The sequence below is a fragment of the Bos taurus genome, chromosome 8 (genome assembly GCF_002263795.3).
Source record: "Bos taurus isolate L1 Dominette 01449 registration number 42190680 breed Hereford chromosome 8, ARS-UCD2.0, whole genome shotgun sequence".
Lineage (NCBI taxonomy): Eukaryota > Metazoa > Chordata > Mammalia > Artiodactyla > Bovidae > Bos > Bos taurus.
Window position 1 is genome coordinate 101,127,403 of NC_037335.1, and position 21,141 is coordinate 101,148,543.

Sequence of the window (21,141 nt, forward strand, 5' to 3'; positions counted from 1 at the left end):
TTTGAATTGCTCTTGTTTTTAAATGCATCCAGCCACTTTGTGTCTTTAGACTGGTGAACTCACTCCATTTACACGTAGGGTGATTACTGATACATGGGGACTTAGTACTGCCATTCTAGCTTTTGTTTTCTGGTTGTTTTATGTTTCCATTGTTTCTTCATGTTTCATTTTGGTTTGGTGGTTTTCTATAATGTTTTTTTCAGTTTCCTCTTCCTTATGTTTTGTGTCTCCATTCTAGATTTATGCTTGGTGATTACCATGATGTTTGTGTAAGATATGTCATAGGTACTATTTTACATAGTACTTTTTCTGCTGATAGCATCTTATCTTCATTTGCCTATATGGATTCTGTTCTTCTTCCCCTTTTGTTTTTGTTTTCTCAAATTCATTCCTTTTTATATTCTGTTTGTTACCAAATTGAAGTAGCTATTGTTTTTTTCTGATATTTTCCCTTTTAACCATTATGTTATATAAAGTGTTTAAAAACCTATTCTGATATACAGTTGCAATTTTCTAATTGTTTGTCTGTTTATCACCTTACTCAAAGTTTTGTGTACTTCTGCCTTTTGTTTCTGATAGAAGAGGTCCTTTCAATATTTCTTGTAAGGCAGGCCAGGTGTTGATGAAATCCCTCAGCTTTTGTTTGTATGCTGCTAAGTCGCTTCAGTCGTGTCCGACTCTGTGCAACCCCACAGACGGCTGCCCACCAGGCTCCTGTGTCCCTGGGATTCTCCAGGCAAGAATATTGGAGTGGGTTGCCATTTCCTTCTCCAATGCATTCATGCATGCTACGTCACTTCAGTTGTATCCGACTCTGTGCGACCCTATGGACAGCAGCCCTCCAGGCTCCACTGTCCATAGGATTCTCCAGGCAAGAATATTGGAGTAGGTTGCCATTTCCTTCTCCCTTATGGGAAAGCCCTTATTTCTCCTTTATATCTGAATGATAAATTTGTTGGATAAAGTATTCTTGGAGGCCAGTTTTTATCTTTCAGTATTTTGAGGCTGTTATTCTACTTCTTCCTGGTCTGTGGAGTTTCTGCTAAGAAATCTGCTGATAGCTAATAGGGATTCCTTTGTGGGTTGCCATTCTTTTCTCACTGCTGCATTTAAAATTCCTTTTCATTGACTTTTGACAGTATCTTGGAGAAGATCCTTTTGCATTGAGGTAATTAGGTATTCTCTTGGCTTCATGGACTTGTATACCCAGTTCCTTCCCCAAGTTTGGGAAGTCCTCAGCTGTTATTTTTTTAAATAAACACTCTGCTACCTTCTGTATTTCTTCTTCTTCTTCTCAGATAATTGTTTGTTTTTTTAAAAAATACTCAGCTGCATAAGTTGTTTATATATTTTGGAGATTAATCCCTTGTCAGTCACTTCATTTGCAAATATTTTCTCCCATTCTGTGGAATTTCTTTTTATTTTTAGTTTCCTTAGGTGTGTAAAAGTATCTAAGTTTAATTAGATTCCATTTATTTTTGTTTTTATTTTCATCACTCTGGGAGGTGGCTCAGAAAAGATCTTGCTGTGATTTATGTCAGAATGTTCCGCCTATGTTTTCCTCTAAGATTTTTATAGTTTCCAGCCTTACGTTTAGGTGTTTAATCCATTTTCAGTTTATTTTTGTATATGGTGTTCAGTTCAGTTCAGTTTAGTCATTCAGTCGTGTCTGACTCTTTGCGACCCCATGGACTGCAGCACGCCAGGCTTCCCTGTCCATCACCAATTCCCAGAGCTTACTCAAACTCATGTCCATTGAGTTGGTGATGCAATCCAACCATCTCATTCTCTATACAGTGTTAGGAGTGTTCTAATTTCATTCTTTTACATGTAGCTGTCCAGTTTTTCTAGCTCCACTTATTGAAGAGGCTGTCATTTCTCTATTGTATATAGAAGTCTTTCTCTTATTTTCCAGCAGATGGCACTACAGCACAAGTTTTTTCGTTTCCCTTAGCAACTGAAGCAACTTGGCAGCAGCAGCAGCAGAGAGGGAAAGTTATGACCAAGCTAGACATATTGTGCACTAGGATGACCCGGAGGGATGATACTGGGAGGGAGGTGGGAGGGGGGTTCAGGATGGGGAACACGTGTACGCCCATGGTGGATTCATGTTCATGTGTGGCAGAACCATTACAATATTGTAAAGTAAAAAAATAATAAATAAAAATTTAAAAGCAGAGACATTACTTTGCTCTGTCTAGTCAAGGCTATGGTTTTTCCAGTGGTCATGTATGCATGTGAGAGTTGGACTGTGAAGAAAGCTGAGCGCCGAAGAATTGATGCTTTTGAACTGTGGTGTTGGAGAAGGCTCTTGACAGTCCCTTGGACTGCAAGGAGATCCAACCAGTCCATTCTAAAGGAGATCAGTCCTGGGTGTTCTTTGGAAGGACTGATGCTGAAGCTGAAACTCCAATACTTTGGCCACCTCATGCGAAGAATTGACTCATTGGAAAAGACTCTGATGCTGGTTGGCATTGGGGACAGGAGGAGATGGCTGGATGGCATCACCAACTCGATGGACATGAGTTTGAGTAAACTCCAGGAGTTGGTGATGGACAGGGAGGTCTGGCGTGATGCGATTCATGGGGTTGCAAAGAGTCGGACACACCTGAGCAACTGAACTGAGCTGACCCTGCAATGTCTATGTCAGAGCTGTCACCCAGTGCGTTTGTTATCACTGCTTGTGCCTCTAGGGTTGTTGATGCCTTGCTGTTTCTGGTGTTACTGCTGTCACTGCCTGCGGTACTAGGATGGTGGTCTCTCTGGTATCCCCTGAGTCACATGCTCTGCCACTGCAGGAGGAGGGGGAAGACCAGGAGGAGGAACCGGGGTCATGTGCGCCTCTGCCTTGTCTGATATTCGCAGGTTTCTGGGCTCACCCACTGCAGGTGGAGGACGGGGCGTCAGAGTTGTGGGTGGCTCTGCAGCTAGCTGGAGGTACAGGGCCACAGGCCTCACTGCCCCTGCTGCCCAGTTATCTGAGGCTGTGGGTGCCACCGCAAGTCTAGGCTGGAGTCAGGTGCGGTGCCTCCCTTGCTGCTGCAGTCTTCTCGGGGCCTGTGGGCTCAGCTGCCATGGTTCAGGGACCACAATTGCAGGCACTGCCTATGCTGATCCTCCAGTTCTACCCCTTCCATGTGTTCCATTGCGCCCACCTTAGATGTGCAGGTGTGTGGAACTCTTTAGTGTCCTGGTGTGTTGGGCAGAGGCCCAGTTGTTGAGTTGTGGATGTTTTCCTGGTTGTAGATTGAAGGGGAGAGACAAAGAGAGCATCTTGTCCTGCCATGATGCTATCACTCCCAATTTTAAATTTCTGGTTGTTGTTCAGTGGCTAAGTCGTGTCCGACTCTTTGTGACTGCATGGACTGCCACACTCCCAGTTTCCCTGTCCTTCACTGTCTCCCAGTTTGCACAAATTCATGTCCACTGAGTTGGTTATGCTATCCAATAACCACAGGTTTGGGGATATAGAGATACAGTAGTGATGTACAGGAAAATGAAGGAAAAGGCCAAATTTGTTTTCAGATTTAGTGTAAAGTTTTTTTTTTTTAATATTTATTTTTTAATTGAAGGATGATTGATTTACAGAATTTTGGCGTTTTCTGTCAAATATCAACATGAATCAGCCATATGTAGATGTTTTACTGCTTGAAAAGATTTTTTAAGGTATTTTTTCTTAAATCTTTATTTATGCAAAGTTTTTGTCCAATGCTTGAGGCAGAGTGGGCGAAAACTCCCAATATAATCCAGGAAATAAACAAAGTGCTTTAAAAAAGAATTATGGAAGATTATGGCTCAATATCTAAAAATTAATTATCAGGGGGTCTGTGTTAGGTATATGTTCATGAACTTACAAGCAGAAAACAAAATTTTTGAGATTTGAAGGACTAATCAATCCATAGAAAGCTATGTATAATAAAAATGAAAGTATTTTTTAAATTCAAGACATATGAATAGTGACACAAATGATCCTTTTTCTGGGTTTGATTCTGTCTGACGAACTTACTTAGGGAGAAAACTGTCAAGGGACCAAATTGTATATACTACATTATTTCATAATTTCAAATTAAATGCAACATTTTATCTTACATACAATTCTTATATGAGCTGATTGTTGTAATCTGCTTTATTTCAATACTTACCTTGATTTGCTGTTCATTTTGCATCCAATTTAGTATCTGGCATTGCAATTCTCTTATCTTATAGTTGATTTCAGGCTTTTTCCCCCTTATAAACTGTACTATCTCCAGTTGTCGCCAAATGTCATACAAACAGGAACCAAAAACACTTTTGTAGATATCTTTTGCATTTGACAAATATCCTGTTAAAAACAAAAGTAGGAAAAAAAGCATGTCTTTTTGTTCTTTTAGAAACTCCATGGTAAAAATCTAAAAGGGAAGTAAGGGTCATAGCAGAGACAGTTACATTTTCCTTTACTGGGCTTCCCTGGTGGCTTGGATGGTAAAGAATCTGAACACATTGCAGGAGACCCAGGTTCAATCTCTGGGTCGGAATGATCCCCTTAAAATTAAGCAAAGCTGAGAAATGCATACCAAATGTCTGTTTTTAAGCTATGTAATACCAATATCACTGGATACACTCTACAAATTCTTTGAATATTCCCCATCCTTTTCTGCTTTTTAACTTATTAAATGCTACTGCCTTCTTCTTAAACCCTAGAATCTACACTTACTTGCCAAGAAGTCCTGTGGTAATACATTTCACTGAGAGTTTCTTGTTATGGCATCGATACAGCTTTTGCACTTGATTTCTGGTTATTTGTGTATATGGCTTAACAACCTCATTAGTCTATAAGCTCTCATAATCCATATTTATAGATGATAATTAATTTATGTAGCTGCTAAAACAGCAGTGCCTAAATTCAAACTCTCTAAAAGCAACTGTAAACACAGAGTCTTGAGACCTATCCTTGAAAGTTCATATTCAAGAAATCTAGATTGAGTCCCAGGGGTTCCTATGTCTAAAGACTTCTCCTAGCAATTCTGCTACACAATGAATTTTGTGAATTACTGGAGTAGAGGGCTGGCAGAGTAACTTATGTAGATCAGCTATTCAGTGAATATTTGGGCAATAAATATAATAATAAATAAAAAGTATAATGCTCATGTTCTCATTTTTATATTGTGTACATATTAATTCTAATTTTATATTAATACAGCTAGAATAATGGGCAATTTAGAGGTTGACTTATGTTCTTTCTGCTTCCTAATCTCAAAGCTTCCCACTGATTCTCCGTACTGCCAGTAGATGTAACCTGAAAGAAAAACTTAGTCCAGTCGCTTCCCTGTTCCAGTGGTTCCCTATCATTTACAGAATAGTGACTGAAGTCTTTTTTGTAGCTAAAAAGGCTTTTCATGATTTGGCTCTTTCTTATTTCTTGTGGCTTAGCTCTCATGGTTTTCCACCTTGTACTCTTCAATTTAGCCACATGGAACTGTTTGTCACACACTCACTGAATCATTTTTCTGGGCTCTTAATTCTGCCAACAATACCTTTTCATACTTTATTTACTTGGCAAACTCTTACTCATTTACAGAAAATGTTCCCCTTGAAAGCGTAACAGTCACCACCATCCTTTGTGCTGTTACTATGTATCTCTATTACAGTACCCATTACACAATACCACATTTATTTCTGGGTTAAAGCCCAGAAGTGAAACTTGAAACCTTTAACCCTAAAACTCATTACCTTGCTAGCTTGGGAGAGACACACAAACTGGAAGTTGAGGGAAAATACAGAATCTGGGTCCAGGGTAGGCAGCCAGACCATATGGACCTTTCTTCTGCTGCCACTATTCACAGAAGAAGAAAGGAGGTCAACCTAACTTGCTCTTTGATTTTGAGAGGTTTAGAAGAGTGAGAAAGCCTTCCACTAAAAATATCCAAGCCAGCAAGGTTATTCATCATGGCTTGGTAGCTAGGGTTTAAGAAGTTACATTTTTCCAACAAAGATTTTACTTTTATGAGTATTCCTCAAGGTAGCCAAATAGTAATGCCAAAGTTTGATTTAGTAAATGCATTTCTTTGAGTAACAAAAAAAAATTCAAGAGTATATAGCTCTCAACGGTCTCATATAATCTTAAGGCAAAATGTAGAGTACTTAAAGGTGAATACACTTTAATCAACCCTCCATAAATCTTATTTCTCTAATTCAAGATTTTGCTAAGTATTGAGCAGGTTCCAAAATCACTGCAGATGGTGACTGCAGCCATGAAATTAAAAGACGCTTGTTCCTTGGAAGGAAAGTTACAACCAACCTAGATAGCATGTTAAAAAGCAGAGACATTACTTTGTCAACAAAGGTCCGTCTAGTCAAGGCTATGGTTTTTCCAGTAGTCATGTGTGGATGTGAGAGTTGGACTATAAAGAAAGCTGAGTGCTGAAGAATTGATGCTTTTGAACTGTAGTGTTGGAGAAGACTCTTGAGAGTCCCTTGGACTGCAAGGAGATCCAACCAGTCCATCCTAAAGGAGATAGGTCCTGGGGGTTCATTGGAAGGACTGATGTTGAAGCTGAAACTACAATAATTTGGCCACCTCATGCAAAGAGCTGACTCATTGGAAAAGACCCTGATGCTGGGAAAGATTGAGGGCAGGAAGAGAAGGGGACGACAGAGGATGAGATGGTTGGATGGCATCACCAACTTAATGGTCATGGGTTTGGGTAAACTCTGGGTGTTGGTGATGGACAGGGAGGCCTGGCATGCTGCAGTTCATGGAGTTGCAAAGAGTCAGACACGACTGAGCGACTGAACTGTACTGAGCAGGAGTGAGTCACAACTGTACTCTCCCTGTGTGCTGGCATGCTAAGTCGCTTCAGTTGTGTCTGACTCTTTGCTACCCTATAGACTGTAGCCCACCAGGCTCCTCTGTCCGTGGGGATTCTCCAAGCAAGAATACTGGAATGGGTTGCCATGCCTTTCCCTGTACTCTCCCTGGGAGCCCAGATATTCTAGATTCTGATATTCTGTCTTACTATTTTGCTTTAACAGTTAGCCTAGTTGTTGGTAAGACTGACAATCTTTTATGGAAGCTGAAAAGTATAACGAAGACAGGAGACTAAACAGAACAGCATGTGACACTATGCCATTATATTAGTTTCAGGTCCTGTAAACTAGGGCTATCGTTGTCTGATAATAGAGACAAGACAACTTGACCCAGCATCAACATTCAAATGCTTTACCTGGAGAAGAAAGGGAGAGCGTCATGTTGGGCTTTCTAAAGGTTATTGTTGTTCAGTCACTAAGTTACATCTGACTTTGCAACTCCATGGACTGCAGTATGCCAGGCTCCTCTGTCCTCCACTATCTTCCAAAGTTTGCTCAAATTCATGTCCATTGATTTAGTGATGTTATCTAACCATCTCATCCTCTCCCTTCTCCTCCTGCCCTCAATCTTTCCCAGCACTAGGGTCTTTTCCAATGAGTCAGCTCTTTGCATCAGTTGGCTAAAGTATTGGAGCTTCGGCTTCAGTATCAGTCCTTCCAATGAACATTCAAGGTTGATTCTCTTTAGGATTGACTGGTTTGATCTCCTTGCAGTCCAAGGAACTCTTAAGAGTCTTCTCCAGCACCGCAATTCAAAAACATCGCTTCTTCAGCACTCAACCTTCTTTATGGACCAACTCTCACATCCATACATGACTACTAGAAAAACCATAGCTTTGACTATGCGGACTTTTGTTGGCAAAGTGATGTCTCTGTTTTTTAATATGCTGTTTAGGTTTGTCATAGCTTTCCTTCCAAGGAGCAAGCACTTTTTAATTTCATGGCTGCAGTCACCATGTGCAGTGATTTTGGAATCCAAGAAAGTAAAATCTGTCACTGCTTCCACTTTTTCCCCTTTTATTTCCTATGAAGTGATGGGACCCGTTGTCATGGTCTTAGTTTTTTTAATGTTGAATTTCAAGCCAGCTTTTTCACTCTCCTCTGTTACCCTCATCAAGAGGTTCTTTAGTTCCTGCTCACTTTCTGCCATTAAAATGGTATCATCTGCATATCTGAGGTTGTGGATATTTCTCCCAGCAATCTTGACTCCAGCTTGTGATTCATCCAGCCTAGCAATTTGCATGATGTACTCTGGATAAAAGTTAAATAATCAGGGTGACAATACACAGCCTTGTCGTACTCTTTTCTCAGTTTTGAACCTGTCAGTTGTTCCATGTAAGGCTCTAACTCTTTTTTTACATTAATTAATTAATTTTAATTGGAGGCTAATTACGTTACAATATTGTAGTGATTTGCCATACATTGACATGAATCAGCCACGGGTGTACATGTGTTCCCCATCCTGAACCCCTCTCCCCCGTCCCTCCCCATCCCATCCCTCAGGGTCATCCCAGTGCACCGGCCCTGAGCACCCTGTTTCTTGACTCGCATACAGGTTTCTCAGAAGACAGGTAAGATGGTCTGGTACTCCCATCTCTTTAAGAATTTTCCACAGTTTGTTGTACTAATATAATATTTGGGCAAGTATTATAACTCCCAGTATTGTAGAGGGAGTACAATTATAACTTGCTGCTGCCCAATACTTAACAAAACCTTGGTTTAAAGAATACTATTTGTCTGGGTCATATATAAGAGAAAATGTCTGGGTTACAGATCAGAGAAAAATTATTTTCACGTTATATATAATGGTTTTTTGGGGGGGTACAGAGGGCCATACTGCAGGGCATGTGCATGTAGGATTCTAGCTCCCCCAACTAGGTATTGAACCTGTGCCCCCTTGCAGCTGAAGCACAAAGTCTCAACCATTGCACCACCAAATGGATTCTAGAAACTTAAGTTATAAAACATAATCCTATAAATACATCATTACTAAACAAGTCCAAACAGCTTGCAGTAAGGGGTCTAGAGAGCAGTAATGTAGTTAGATAGATACTTTAAGGATTTTAATAGTTTAGAAAAATTTTCCAAAATCTTTAAAATTTTCAATACATTCAAAATAGGTTGATTTTTAATATTGAAGTAATTCATATCCTAATTTACATGCACAAGTGAAAATAATTGCAAAAGATCTTAGTATTAATAATTTAGCTATATTTCATCTAGCAAAGATTCAAAGTCACAAACATTCAATGAAGATCTAAAATGAATATGGCAAAGTGTCATCGTACATTAAAAAGCAAGGGTATGATAATAATTACACAATCAAATCTATTAAGAGTCTATAATTCAGGCCTAGAATAGAGAATCCTAAACCTATTTTTCTAGGTGATGGTAGTTGTTATAAGAAAATTTCTTTTAAAGAACATAAAGAGAATTAAATATATAATCCATTATATTTTGTCAAGATGTATATAATGTTTAATGCAGAATAAAGAAGCTACATAATTTCTTACAAAGCATATTTTTCAGAAAAGTAAACATTTTAATAAGAAAAGAGGAAATAAAAAATTTTCACACCAACCCAATGCTGTGTCCAAGTTACAGGTTAAAAGGACATCTCTAATTGTTACCAAAAGATGTAAGAGAGCAGCATACTTGAATGTCATTTCTCTTTCCTCATTTTTACCTAGGTAAGCAAAAACATATTTAAAATAGGATATCCATTAGAATTCTAGGCTATATATCAGAATGCTTAATAATAATAAATGCTATTTATTATTGTATGCTTATTAGGTGCCAAGCTGTATATAATCTGTTTATTTCATTGAACTTATAACAATAACCCTATTAGACAAGTTCATTATGATTTTCATTTTATGGATGAGAAAACAGTCTTAACATATTTAAGTAGCTGCCCAAGGTCAATCTGTGAAAAAATGATGGAGCTGGTATTCCAACCCAGACAGCTAATCTTAGAGCTCAAACTCTTGTTGCTCCCAAAGAATGTCCAATTATTTCTACTCCTGGTGGGAAAATGGTCAGTGATTCCCAGTTGTGAAACAAGAAGAAAATTAAACTACTCATAATTTGCCAACTGGTTTAGATAAAGGTGGGGCTTCCCTGGTGGCTTAGAGGGTAAAGCGTCTGCCTGCAATGCAGGAGACCTGGACTCAATCCCTGGGTCGGGAAGATCCCCTGGAGACGTAAATGGCACCCCACTCCAGTACTCTTGCCTGGAAAATCCCATGGACGGAGGAGCCTTGTAGGCTACAGTCCGTGGGGTCACAAAGAGTCGGACACGACTGAGCGACGACACGTTCAGATAAAGGTGGGGGATCATAACACAAAGCAATACCTTGACCTGGAGGTAGACACCTGAGAATATTAGTCTTAAGATATGATTCCAACAAGACAGGTACTCATAGGGACAGGTGACTTATCTAATGAATATGTTCCATGTAGTTCCAGACCTTATTGATTGGATAGATTGGATTTTGGATAAACTGCATGCAAAAGTGAGGCCAGGAAGACAGGATTCTAGGCACAAGTTAATCAGAGAAACTCTGCTTTTCTCTGTTTTATATAATGGGATGCCATGAAATATTCATTGAACAAAGAGTTCTGCTAAAAAGTTTGAAAACTACTGATCTAATCAATGCAGATCAAAGCAAATAAACAGTGATCACTAAGAATCAGGAAGAACAGAAGAACAGTTATGGGTAGTATATCCTAGATACCAGTTTCCCCCACTATCTGAAAACAGAGCATTCCTATGAAAACTTTCATAAGCTGAAATGGAGTAAAGAAGCAAATACCGTTTTTCATACAAATGAAAATCCCCTTTGATTTCTTTCAGTTAGTGAAAACATATACTTATGCAGGTCTTTCATAAAATCAAAGTGGCATAGTGCAAACATGAAAATCAGGGAATATTTGTATTTTTTTACCTTTTTATCCTTGCTTAGCTGATCTTCCAGCATTGGATTGTGGGTGCCATATGCTGGACTATAGTTATGCCTCCATCTGTGACTAATTTCTGCATTTTCTAATAATCCATAAATTCATATTCTTTTAAATTGTGTGACTTTTATTTGCACTCACCTTGATAAATAGCATCACTTATTATTTTTTCTTGTTCTTTCAAGAGGAACCTTGTTTGGTCAAAACTGACAGTGGCAAATTTCCAGTTAGCAGCAGGAAGAGTACAGAGGCACACAAGTTTTTCTAAGATAGGAGAAGCTGCTGCTTCCAGGAGACTATATGCTTGGCACTGGCTATCTGCAAAAATGAAAACATTAAAGGTAGTGTTTTTGTAAGGATGGTATGTTCTTTTTGACAAACCAATTATTCATGGTACTTCATGGAAACCTGAACTCCATCCAAATTCCCATGAGTTAAAAATCATGAGATTGTATAATAGCTTATTTTAGGGTATTTATTCTAAATAAACTAGCAACAACAAAACAAAACACCTCTGTAGAATAAGTATAATGTTATGGCTATCCTGTTATTTAAATTAATTTGGCAGGGAAGGTATGAGGAGCCATATAAAGAGAATCACATACTATTTTTTATTTTCCCTCCACTATTAGCTTATAACCTTAAGCTGAACACATTTATAACAGTGACAAATTATTTTTAGTTTTCACTAGATCAGTATTTAAAGATTTGTATTATCATATAAAGGTCATAAATGAAATTTAACTAAAAGACGAAATGATACTAAAGAACTAGCATCTATTTCCTTATTGATTTTCACAGTGAGCATGGTGTTCTTAAGCAGGCTGTTCTTTGGGAGTCAGTGTAAAGAACAGTTTTCTTTACAGCAGAACAAATCATTTTAATCAGTATAGGAATCAATAAAACCACCCTGATGGTGGGTAAGAGAACAGAGAGAGCAACCATTAATGGTTTATTTTTCCAGAGTGGGCAGAAGAGTCAGAGTTTGAGGAGCTGCAGTTTGCTCCTCTCTGGTGAATGCAGGAAATCAGCAAGTTAAATGAAAGAAGAAATAATACTTAGTGGACCAGAGTAGGGCAAGTTAGGGAGGGCAGAGGCAGTAAATAAGGCATTCTGAGTTTGGAAATAACTTGAAAGTAAGACTCGAACGAAGAAATATCTGAAACAAGTGAAGAAAATTACATGGAAAACAAGGTATATTCCAGACACCTAAATTTTAGAAACACATTACCATCTTGAAACATTTTAATATATGAGCTTTCAAATTTACTTAATTTGAGGGCATTTAAAAAAGCATAATATATACCTGATGCTGGAATTTCGATGACATTATCTGCTCTCCTTTCCTGATTTGTTTTCTCTAGGGTTTTATTATTACAAACAATAGGGCGTTCTTCTTGAAGAGTCAAAGAAACTTCTTCTTCATTTTGAAGTTCTAATGAAAACATTAATTTGCATTGTTCAGGGCAACTTAATGTTGATTAAAATGCTTTCTTGTAATACGATCTTAACTGTTAAAGTTCTTTGAAATGTATCAGTATTAAACTGAACCACTATCCTGGTCAATGGCCTTAACATGGTGCTGGGTAGGAAGCTGAATGGTAATAAAGGAAAGAACTTTGGCATCAAATCAGAGTTTCAATCCCAATTCTGATGAGGCCTCAGTTTTCTCATGTGTAAAATATGGATTAATATATCTACTACGAATATTGTTATAAGGTGTTATAAACACCAAGGACAGTTCCTGACATCTAAGAGGCACATTCCATTCTACTTCATTTCTCTGTGACTGTCCACATACCCCTCCTCTGCTACTAATCCTCTCCTAGGCCCCCAAACCCTACCTGTCTCCATCCTTTCTTAATAAGATCACTTCTTACTTTGTTGTTGTTCAGTTGCTAAGTCAACACTCAACTCATTTCTTAGTACTTACCTTTTAGTTCTCAGGCATTTTCTATAACAGGCCTTATGTAACTGCGCACTCTACTTCCAAGCCAGCAAAGTGCCTCTCCTTTTTGTTTCTTCAGCACTCGGCATACTCTCCTGGCACTGACAACGTTGTACTGAAATTATCTGCAAGTCTAGTACACTCTATTATACTGGAAGCTTCTCAAGGTCAGTGACAGTATCATATTTTTCTCTAAAAAGTGATTTAGTGCCTGGCACACAATGTTCAGTAACTCTACTTTTCTTCTATGAGCTTTAAATACACAGTAGAAAAAAAAAAATAGAGTAAAATATCCTAAACTAGATTGTTATTATTTGCAAGTATAAATAATGTAAGTAGCTTGATTATTAATAATGATTAAATAATCATTATTAGAGTTTTTGAGGGGGCCTAATAAATTCTAATGTTCTTCTCTGCCCTGGTAAAATAAGAAATAAAAACACATACCAAAACATTACCTCTGATATTGAAACTAAGTTGGAGAAAGAAGCTTGGTCTGAGAGTCAGGTGAGCTTGTTAAATAAACACCTGAATTCGGCAGAGTACCTTCCCTGCCCCAGATTATACTGGACGGGCCAGGGTTCTGCACGGCTGTGGACCTGCTTGGAAAAGATGCATGACACAGAGAAGCAGACGAGAAGGCCTGCTACTCGTGGGGCAGCTCATTCCTGCAGGCTTATGCCAACTTACTCTTTTTCAAATTTACAATACACAGAATTCATTCCAGGTCCTCTGGGGAGAACACATTAAAGGACAAGGAGGCCAGGAACATAAAACTAACTGAGGAAGCATCAGGAGTGCAGCATTCCCACCTAACATGAATGTTCTTCTATGTGTTTGATTAATGGCTAACTTTTTAATAAGAAAACATTCTCTTTATCTTTTTCTCCTTTCTTATTGCTTCCTCTCTCTGTTGCCAACATCCCTTATTACAAGATATCATCACAAGTATGACAACCAGAAAAGGATGTCAGTGCTAATTTTGGATTGAGCTTTTTTTTTTTGCCTCAAATATGAATAGAAACTGAAAACATTCATGAACCTGAAAACAACAAATCTTATAAAAATTCCTATTTATGTATTATATTCATAAGATAATTCTTTCTATTTTGCTCATTCTTTCAATGTATAGAAATTATGCTCTGAATTATGGTGCAAATTGGTTAGAAAGATCTGTTACATATAGAGTTGTCTCCTAGCAAGGGAGGTTATAGGTGGTCAAATTATTACATAAAAAGAAACTTTAGGGCGAATATATATCAACATAAAGGGTCATAAAATTCTGGGATTTTAAATACTTTCCTGCAATTTCATTGAATTTTTCATTGTGAAAATGCACTGACTGACAAAGTACTGTAACTTTAAATAGATCTATAAAAGGCTTTCATATCATGCTGCACACAAGGAACAAGCATTCTTTTCTGCTTTTCTGTCTTGAATCCCACGCAGTTCCCCAATCATGGGGAATCTTGGCCCAGTCCAGCATAGTCTGGGGCTCTCCGCAATTCTGGTGTTTAGTTAGCAAGCTCACTGGACCCTCAAACTAATTTTTGGTATATATTTTACTTCCGCTTTATTTAGGGGTAAGACCTTGTGTACATTAATAGTACATAGGACAGTTATACCTATGTATACTCTAACTCTCATAAGTAGTTTTGTATTTGTTTCACTTGGGTAACCTCTGTCAAACATATTCTAGAGTATTAGAATTCTAGGATAATTTTTTTACCAGGAATGAAATGATATGACATATACTACTTGGATATGTTTATAAGCAATTAATGTAAAACAGTTATAAGTCAAACAGAAACTCTTTGGTAAAGTTAAAAGGAGTAATAAGCAATCAAGTGGATGAAAGATTCTTAAGTACATATTAAAATATAAGTTAAAACATTGATGTAGAACTGTGAGCTAAAAGAGAAAAAAGAATGGCAGAAAGATTAGCAAAAGTTAGAAATACTAAGAATCTGTATGACTAAGCTGTAGAAAGTGTTTTTACAAATAGTGGCTTTTCTTACAAGTTCAAATGTGCTTTTAAATTTTTTGGAAAATACATATCTACATTTATACCTGTTTATCTCATATCCATCTCTTTATATAATGTGTCATGAATCAATGATACTTTCTTTGAAGAATAACATGTTTTATCTGAAGAACTTTATTTCTTTACTTTCTATAATAAATTATCTGTTTAGTCCTTGAAACTATCATACTTACACCAAATTATTACTAAGTTACCCACCATCTTTTCCATCGTCTGTGACTTCAGTCTTTGAGGTACAAGTCGGATACTTATTTCGCAGCATAATAAAGTCGCTCAAGAGGTCCAAATTATTCTCCCATTTTTTACCATGTTTAAAAGATGCTTTTTCAATTTTTGAAGAGGAAGATGATTCAGTAGATGGTACTGTGCTGTCAAGTTCCAAGTGATCTTTATTTTCTTTATTTTGGATTATTCCATAACCTAGTTCTAGGTCATTCTTTGGTTTTTCTTCTTTTCTTGGTCTTTCAACAGAGACATATTCATCAGAAAGATGCAAATCTGATACTTCTTTAGTTGGAGATGGAGTCTTTTGTGGAGGTGATAAATGATCATTTGTAGATTGCTCATTAATAAGTATAAGAGGAGAGGAACAATCTTCATGTTCTAACCATGCTGAAAATGGAAGATAAAAATATCCAATGATTTTCATGCCCAAATGGGTGTTTTACTAGGGTATTAAGATAACCTTTAGTTCTAGGTTTTTATTAATATAATGTGATCCTTAGGAGGACTTTGTTTACTGCTTTTAAAATCAATGTTTTCTCTGAATAAAATAATTTTTTAAAGGATAAAAATTCAGCACCTCTTTTCCTATTACTGAAGCTAAGGTTACTGGGCAAAGAAATAATTCCAGCCTGTTGCCAATAGGCTTACAGCTACTCATAGTCCTAGAGTTAACAGTTATTCTAAGGTAAGAGTCAAAAAAGTATGTACCAAGCAAGCCACAGACCAGAAGAAAATACTTGCAATACATACACTTTAAAAAAGACGATATCCAATATATATAAAGAACTCTTATAACTTAACATTTTAAAAGAACCCCAATTAAAAATTTGACAAGATACATGATCAATACTTTGTATTAAGGTATGCACATGCTATAATATGGACATATCTTGAAAACATGCTAAATGAAGTAAGTTAATCACAAAAGACCACATATTTCATGATTCCATTTCTACAGAACATCCAGAATAGACAAATCTATAAAGACACAGAATGTGAGTGACTGTTAACAGGTACAAGATTCCTTTTAGGGGATGAACCAGAATTTCATTTGCAGAGCCCCACTTCTGGCTTCCATAGTTGGGGTCATGCACCAGGAAGGCGAGTCCCCAGAATAGTTGACATTGAAGGCTTCTAGGGCTTTCTTTCAGGAGAGCTGTAGGAAACAGTCTCTACTCTCAAAAGAGGCACACAAAATCTCACTCACCCTGAGACCCAGGGCAGAGGCAATACTTTGAAAGGAGCCTGAGTCAGACCTACCAGCTGATCTTGGAGCGATTTCCAAGAAGGCAGGGACAATTGGAGCTCACCCTCGGGACACAGATGTTAGCAGTAGCTGTCTTTTGGACACTTGTTCTGCCATGAGGATTCTAGTGCTGATAAGTGCCATTTTGAAATCCTCCCTCTAGCTTTTTAGCACTGGGTCAGGCCCCACCCACCAGCCTTTTGGGCATTAGCACTGAGATTCCTCAGGCCCAGGAGCTAGCTGTGTGGGGATACAGTACCACCTACTAGAAGGACCCCCAAGCCCCCAGCCACCCTGGGATGTGGTCCTGCCCACCAGAAGGCCAAGGAACCATACCTGCCCAGCAGTGGCTGGACAACAGCCCAGGATCTCTTAGGCCTCAACCTTGCCCACCAGCAGGCCAGTATCAGCTATGAGACCCCAGGACCTGGCTCCATCTGCCAGTGGGTGGGCATCTGGATCATCTGAGCCCTACCACAGCCCATCAGTAGGCTAACATCAGCTCTGGGACACTTTGGGCTCCTAAGCCAGCCACCTGAGGGTATAAAACCCACCCACTATTTGGCTAATCCCAGCCTCAAAACCCTCCAGCTAGCCCTGTCAAAAACCAGTTCCACTTACCAGCAGGCTGACACTAGATCCAGGACTCCTAGCTTTGCAACCAGCCATTCTGGGACCTGGTTCCACCCCTGAGTAAGTCAGCAGTAATCCTGGGGTCCCCAGCTCCACAGCCAGCCACTTTGTGACCCAGCCCCACCCACTAGTGGCCAGTGGCCTCCACACAAGAACAGGGTTTGGCAACCAACTAGACAAGGGATCAGCCACACCTATCAGACCACTCACATTAGTCAACCTGCCACAACAGAAGTGCCTACGCAGCCCTCATCGGGCTGTGCATAGTAGCTCTAGTGCATATAGCTAGCGCATACAGCTCTAGTGACCGGAAGGGAGTGCACTGCCGGGACATATACAACTGCTCCAAAAGACCACTTTTCCAAAACTAGGAAACGTAACCAACCTACCCCACACATAGAAATAAAAACTGTGAATTAGGCAAAATGAAGAGACAGAAGGATATATTCCCAATGAAGGGACAAGATAAAACCCCAGAAAGAACTAAATGAAGATAAGCAATCTACTCAATAAAGAGTTCAAGATAATGATCATAAATATGCTCAAGGAATTTGGGGGAACATAGACATAAAGTTCCTAAATAAAATACTAGAAAAAGTTCCTGAATAAAATCTTTTAAAAAATCCACAGATATAAAATTCTAAATAAAATACTTAAATTGTATCAAGTTTAAAAATGCCTAATGACTAAACCTTTTGGTATCAAAGGATAATTTCTATTGTTGAAAAGAGATTACTAGACACTGCTACTGCTAAGTCACTTCAGTCATGTCCGACTCTGTGCAACCCCATAGACGGCAGCCTACCAGGCTCCCCGTCCCTGGGATTCTCCAGGCAAGAACACTGGAGTGGGTTGCCATTTCCTTCTCCAATGCCTGAAAGTGAAAATTGAAAGGGAAGTAGCTCAGTCGTGTCCGACTCTTAGCAACCCCATCCATGGACTGCAGCCTACCAGGCTCCTCCATCCATGGGATTTTCCAGGCAAGAGTACGGGAGTGGGGTGCCATTGCCTTCTCTAATTACTAGACATTACTGAACACTTAAAACTCAGCTGTCAGGTCAAAAAATAATGGTGCTGGTTTACACCTAGGCTAATGTAAACAGAAAATGAACTAGAAATTATCATTTGTAAAAGGAAATAAGGTCTCTTTAACTGAGAATGTCTAGAGATTTAAAGCTGAGACTACAGAATTTTAGAACAGCAAGAGACTTAAGGATTAGTTTGTCAAACTTCCTCATTTTTTCAAGGAAGAAAATGGGGCTTAGTGAAGGTCAAAGTTATAAATTCTGGCAGAGCCAAAGTTATATTAAATGCTGGAATTTAGTTGTATTTTCCCAATTACCTCCTGGAAAGCCAATATCTAACATTTTCTCATCCTGAAAATATTTACAGAAGTGATATTTACTATTATACTTACGTTCTAATTGAGGCACATTTGTAGGTAAAAATGTCTCCAATTTAGTATCATCAGAAGATAAATTATTATGACACAAATATGTACTTAGAGGTTCCAAAGTTTCTGTCAGATTTAGTCTTGCTTCTTTCCACCATTCTGCATTTACAGGATTAACCACAAGTTTTTCTTCTTCAACAGAAAATATCTTTTTCAAATCTGTAAGTGAATATTGATTGTTGGGCTCTTCAATTCTTGGCACTTAAAAAATCAAAACAAACCAAACAACAAATACGAGAAACAATCCACAGGGCAAAAAAAATGAAAAGAAAAAAAATAGAGCCATACTAGAAATCTCTTATAAAGTAGATTTTTACAAATTAGAATAAAAATAAAACAAATGTATCTACTATTTCATTTTCAAGATGCTAATATTTGTAAAAGTCTAAAATATTATAGCAACAAAAGTCACATAAAGGTTTATTTCAATCTATGGAAATATCATGAAGTTAAAATGATTCTACTATTTAGCAGGAAATAAGACTTTATTTTGTTTGACCATTTTAGTAATTACTAAATTAGTACATTCAATGATATTTTGAAGAATTAATGTAAGATTTATTAAATCAGAAATTTTCTCATTATAATGAGCCAAAATAAGAAGATATGTTTTATCAGATTTTACAATAATTATCATTTTAGATACTGTGGCACAGAGCTTTCCATTACTTTTTAGCTTAAGTAAGGAAAGAGATGGAGAAGGAAATGGCAACCCACTCCAGTGTTCTTGCCTGGAGAATCCCATGGACAGAGCACCACGTCCAACAACAACAATACATTTCTACTGATTGTACCTTTTTATCTATACTTTTTATTTAACATTCAAAATCAATTTTTACCTCTGATCAAAAATGAGTTCAGAGAGCTTCGGCAGCTTTCTGATTGCCATAGCATATGGTATTTGTTAGCTGATTCTTCAGCAGTAAGCAAATTACTGAAAAAGAAGAATTAAAGTTTAATATTAGATAATATATATAATACAATATAACAGTGGACCCAAGTCCATTCTAAATAGAATTTCTGGAGCTTCTACTGGCTGAGGATCAGAACTATAAAAAATTTCAGTCTCCTCTACCTTTTCAGGAAGTAAAAGATCCTGAAGTTTAGTTCAGGTCCTTCAGTTTTGTGGGTAAGTGAGTGATGTGTTTTTGGTATTTAAGAGAGAAGAAAGTATGTATGACAAGCAGTGTAAATCAGTAAATACAGCTCATTAGTAGGTATGAGGTCAAAAATTAGTACGTAGCAGGAACAATGGACTGGTTCAAAATTGGGAAAGGAATACGTCAAGGCTGTATATTGTCACCCTTCTTATTTAACTTATATGAAGAGTACATCACGCAAAATACCTGGATGAAGCACAGGCTGGATGAAGCACAAGCTGGAATCCAGACTGCCAGGAGAAATATCAATGACCTCAGATATGCAGATGACACCACCCTTATGGCAGAAACTGAAGAGGAACTAAAGAGCTTCTTGTGAAGGTGAAAGCACAGAGTTGAAAAGCTGGCTTAAAATTCAACATTCAAAAATGAAGATCATGGCATCCAGTCCCATCACTTCATGGCAAATAGATGGGGAAACAATGAAAACAGTGACAGACTTTATTTTCTTGGGCTCCAAAATCACTGTTCACAGTGACTGCAGCTATGAAATTAAAAGACACTTGCTTGCTCCTTGGAAGAAGAGCTAGGACAAACCTAGACAGTGTATTAAAAAGCAGAGCAAAAAGTAAAATTTAAAAAAGCAAAAAACTGCTGACAAAGGTCCATCTGGTCAAAGTTATAGTTTTTCCCGTAGTCATGTACAGATGTGAGAGTTGGACCATAAAGAAGGCTGAGCACTGAAGAATTGATGCTTTTGAACTGTGATGCTGGAGATGACTCTTGAGAGTCTCTTAGATTGCAAGGAGATCAAATTAGCCACCAGGGAAGCCCAAAGATCAGTCCTGAATATTCATTGCAAGGACTGATGCTGAAGCTGAAGCTCCAATACTCTAGCCACCTGATGCAAAGAGCTGACTCATTGGAAAAGACCCTGATGCTGGGAAAGATTAAGTCAGGAGGAGAAGGGGATAACAGAGGACAAGATGGTTGGATGGCATCACCAACTCAATGGACATGAGTTTGAGCAAACTCTGGAAGATGACGAAGGACAGGGAAGCCTGGCATGCTACAGTCTAGAGATATTTTCTTTGGTCACATATAAAAATATATTCACAAGTCAGCAATTAGTTAGTATAGAAATAAAAGGGTCGCAAAGAGTCAGGCACAACTAAACGACTGAATAAGAACAACAACAGGGAAGAGACCATTAATTCACAAACCCTTTAATCTATGCCCCAAACCTCCCACACCCTCCTAAGTGAAAAGTGATTGTATTCTGTTTCTCTGTTCATATTGTGACCCCATGGACTGTAGCCCATTAGGCTCCTTTGTCCATGGGATTTCCCAGGCAAGAATACTGGAGCAGGTTGCCATTTCCTTCTCCAGGGGATCTTCATGACCCAGGGATTGAACCCAGGTCTCCTGTGTTGCAAGCAGATTCTTTACCATCTGAGCCACCAGGGAAACCCCATAGAACATACATGAAGATGCTAACTGTAAGCACTGCTGGTTCAATTGACAATTCTGGGTAGTAGCAGACAACTAGATCTTTTGTCTAAATCACCCAATTTACTCACACAACCCAAAAATCTTGCATGTGGTGGTAATATTTGAAAAGCTAGACAGTTCTTAAACCTTGCCAAGGTCTCTTTGACAACCTGATACCTCAGATTGTAGGTGATT

General features: G+C 38.2%; 1 protein-coding gene and 1 long non-coding RNA gene across 2 annotated transcripts in view; one reads left to right on the forward strand and one right to left on the reverse strand.

The window, feature by feature from the left end:
- Nucleotides 1–21,141, reverse strand: part of SHOC1 (shortage in chiasmata 1) — an 84,775-nt gene that overhangs the window by 34,832 nt on the left and 28,802 nt on the right. Inside the window, exons 10-16 of the mRNA XM_059889524.1 lie at nt 19,195–19,289; nt 18,320–18,556; nt 14,997–15,410; nt 12,113–12,241; nt 10,948–11,124; nt 9,428–9,532; nt 4,143–4,321 (exon numbers count right to left, since the gene is read on the reverse strand). Coding sequence (XP_059745507.1) covers nt 4,143–4,321; nt 9,428–9,532; nt 10,948–11,124; nt 12,113–12,241; nt 14,997–15,410; nt 18,320–18,556; nt 19,195–19,289 — 1,336 coding nt within the window. The remainder of the gene's footprint in view (nt 1–4,142; nt 4,322–9,427; nt 9,533–10,947; nt 11,125–12,112; nt 12,242–14,996; nt 15,411–18,319; nt 18,557–19,194; nt 19,290–21,141) is intronic.
- Nucleotides 12,415–21,141, forward strand: part of LOC132346008 (uncharacterized) — a 63,540-nt gene continuing 54,813 nt past the window's right edge. The window contains exon 1 of the long non-coding RNA XR_009495683.1: nt 12,415–12,921. This is a non-coding gene — a long non-coding RNA (uncharacterized lncRNA). The remainder of the gene's footprint in view (nt 12,922–21,141) is intronic.